The sequence below is a fragment of the Neopelma chrysocephalum genome, unplaced genomic scaffold (genome assembly GCF_003984885.1).
Source record: "Neopelma chrysocephalum unplaced genomic scaffold, ASM398488v2 Primary Assembly neopelma1_94252, whole genome shotgun sequence".
NCBI lineage: Eukaryota > Metazoa > Chordata > Aves > Passeriformes > Pipridae > Neopelma > Neopelma chrysocephalum.
This window is the reverse complement of record NW_020922960.1, coordinates 1-2,890: the sequence shown is the minus strand read 5'-3', so window position 1 is coordinate 2,890 and position 2,890 is coordinate 1. Positions and strand designations below refer to the sequence as shown.

The 2,890-nt window shown below is 61.3% G+C and overlaps 1 protein-coding gene across 1 annotated transcript; it reads right to left on the bottom strand.

Annotated features, from left to right (window-relative positions):
* Positions 1-60: 60 nt before the first annotated feature.
* On the bottom strand, positions 61-1,589 carry LOC113980456 (rho guanine nucleotide exchange factor 2-like; the record flags this gene model as incomplete). Its single annotated transcript, XM_027707669.1, has 2 exons — positions 1,319-1,589; positions 61-379 (listed from the first exon to the last, which is right to left on the bottom strand). Coding segments are annotated over exons 1-2 (565 nt in total), but the record flags the coding sequence as incomplete, so codon positions are not given.
* Between the last annotated feature and the right edge of the window lie 1,301 nt (positions 1,590-2,890).

Below are 2,890 nucleotides of genomic sequence, written 5' to 3'. Positions count from 1 at the left end.
GGTCTCCCTGTAACACGAACCCCCCAACCCCATTCTGGGGGGTCTCCATGTAACACGAACCCCCCAGTCCCCATCCCGGGGGTCTCCCCGGAGTGGGGCAGCTCCCAATCCCCATCCTGGGGGTCTCCCTGTAACCTGAACCCCCCAATCCCCATCCCAGGTTTCTCCCAGAGAATGGAGCCCCCAATCCCCCTCCCGGGGGTCTCCCCAGAGCGGGGCAGCCCCCAGCCCCCCCCGTGTGCCCCGTACCCACCCTGATGAACTGCTGGAACCGCTTGTCCCGGGCCAGCAGATCCTTGTACTCCTTGAGGGCTCGGCTGTGCTTGGAGCAGAATTCCGCGTACGCCTTCCGGAGCTGCTCCGCGCTGGGGCCCGAGAACTGGGGGGGTTCAGGGGGGCATCAGTGACAGGGACACCCCCTGGCTGTCCCCAGGCATCCCCCACATCCCAGCACTCCCATCCCAAAGTGTTCTGGGCTCCTGGTCACCCATTCCCAGCCCCCTGATCTCCTGGTCCCCCATTCCCGGCTCCCTGATCCGGTCACCCATTCCCGGCTCCTAGCACTCCCATCCCAAAGTGTTCTGGGCTCCTGGTCACCCATTCCCGGCTCCCTGATCTCCTGGTTCCCCATTCCCAGTTCCCCGATCTCCCAGTTCCCCATTCCCGGCTTCCTGATCTCCTGGTTGCCCATTCCCGGCTCCCCGATCTCCTGGTCCCCCATTCCCAGCTCCCTGATCTCCTGGTCCCTCATTCCCGGCTCCCTGATCTCCCAGTCCCCCATTCCCAGCTCCCCGGTCTGTTCCTATTCCCCCATTCCCTGTTCCTATTCCCGCCATCCCCATTCCCATTCCCTCCCTCCCCATCCCCATTCCCAGTCCCCCCCTTCCCTGGCTCCTGTTTCCCCACTCTCCCCATTCCCATTCCCCCATTCCCATTCCCAGTCCTTCTATTCCCATTCCCATTCCCTCCATGCCCATTCCCATTCCCATTCTGTACCTGGCTGACCAGGATGTCCCCATTCCCATTCCCATTCCCTGTCATTCCCATTCCCATTCCCATCTCATACCTGGCTGACCAGGATGTCCCCATTCCCATTCCCATTCCCATTCCCATTCCCATTCCCATTCCCATTCCCACTCCCATTCCCTGTCATTCCCATTCCCATTCCATACCTGGCTGACCAGGATGTCCCCATTCCCATTCCCTGTCATTCCCATTCCCATTCCCACTCCATACCTGGCTGACCAGGATGTCCCCATCCCCATTCCCATTCCCATTCCCTGTCATTCCCATTCCCATTCCCATTCCCACTCCATACCTGGCTGACCAGGATGTCCCCCAGGCGGTGGATGACGAAGTTCTTGTTGCTGTCGTGTTCCAGGGATTCCCGGCGCCGCTCCAGGAGCTGGGCCAGGAATCGCTGGTGGAGGAGGCTCAGCTCGTCCAGGCAGGGGAAGATTCGCCCCACGGTGCCCGGGTCGAGCTGCAGCTCCTCCAGCATCGCCCTGCGGAACAGCCCCGCCATGATCTTCAGAGTCCGGACGTGGTGCAGCTCCGTCTGCATCAGCTCTGCGGGGGAACAACGTCAGGGACTGGGATACACCAGGAACAGGGACAGGGACAGGGACAGGGACAGGGACAGGGTCCATGATCTTCAGAGTCCGGACGTGGTACAGCTCCGTCTGCATCAGCTCTGCGGGGGAACAACGTCAGGGGACAGGGACAGGGATGGGGACATGGATAGGGACAGGGACATCCAGGGACAGGGACAGGGACAGGGTCCATGATCTTCAGCATCCGAACGTGGTGCAGCTCCGTCTGCATCAGCTCTGCGGGGGAATAATGTCAGGGACACCCAGGCACACAGGGATACACCAGGGACAGGGATAGGGACACAGCAGGGACAGGGACATGGACAGGGACATCCAGGGATAGGGACAGGGACAGGGACAGGGTCCATGATCTTCAGTGTCCGAATGTGGTGCAGCTCCGTCTGCATCAGCTCTGCAGGGGAACAACGTCAGGGACACCCAGGGACACAGGGATACACCAGGGACAGGGATAGGGACACAGCAGGGACAGGGACATGGACAGGGACATCCAGGGATAGGGACAGGGACAGGGTCCATGATCTTCAGCGTCCGCACGTGGTGCAGCTCCGTCTGCATCAGCTCTGCGGGGGAACAACGTCAGGGACAGGGACAGGGACATGGATATGGACAGGGACAGGGTCCATGATCTTCAGAGTCCGAACGTGGTGCAGCTCCGTCTGCATCAGCTCTGCGGGGGAACAACGTCAGGGACACCCAGGGACACAGGGATACACCAGGGACAGGGATAGGGACACAGCAGGAACAGGGATGGGGACAGGGACACATGGGGGACAGGGACAGGGACATGGGCCATGATCTTCAGCATCCGGACGTGGTGCAGCTCCGTCTGCATCAGCTCTGCGGGGGAACAACGTCAGGGACACCCAGGGACACAGGGATAAACCAGGGACAGGGATAGGGACACAGCAGGGACAGGGATAGGGACAGGGACACAGCAGGGACAGGGATACACCAGGAGCAGGGATAGGGACATGGACAGGGACATGGGCCATGATCTTCAGCATCCGGACGTGGTGCAGCTCCGTCTGCATCAGCTCTGCAGGGGAACAACGTCAGGGACAGGGATAGGGACAGACCAGGGACAGGGACACACGGACAGGGACAGGGACACAGCAGGGACAGGGACAGGGACATGGGCCATGATCTTCGGCGTCCGAACGAGCATCAGCTCTGTGGGGGAACAATGTCAGGGACACCCAGGGATAGGGACACACCAGGGACAGGGACACAGCAGGGGCAGGGACAGGGACAGAGACAGAGACACAGCAGGGACAGGG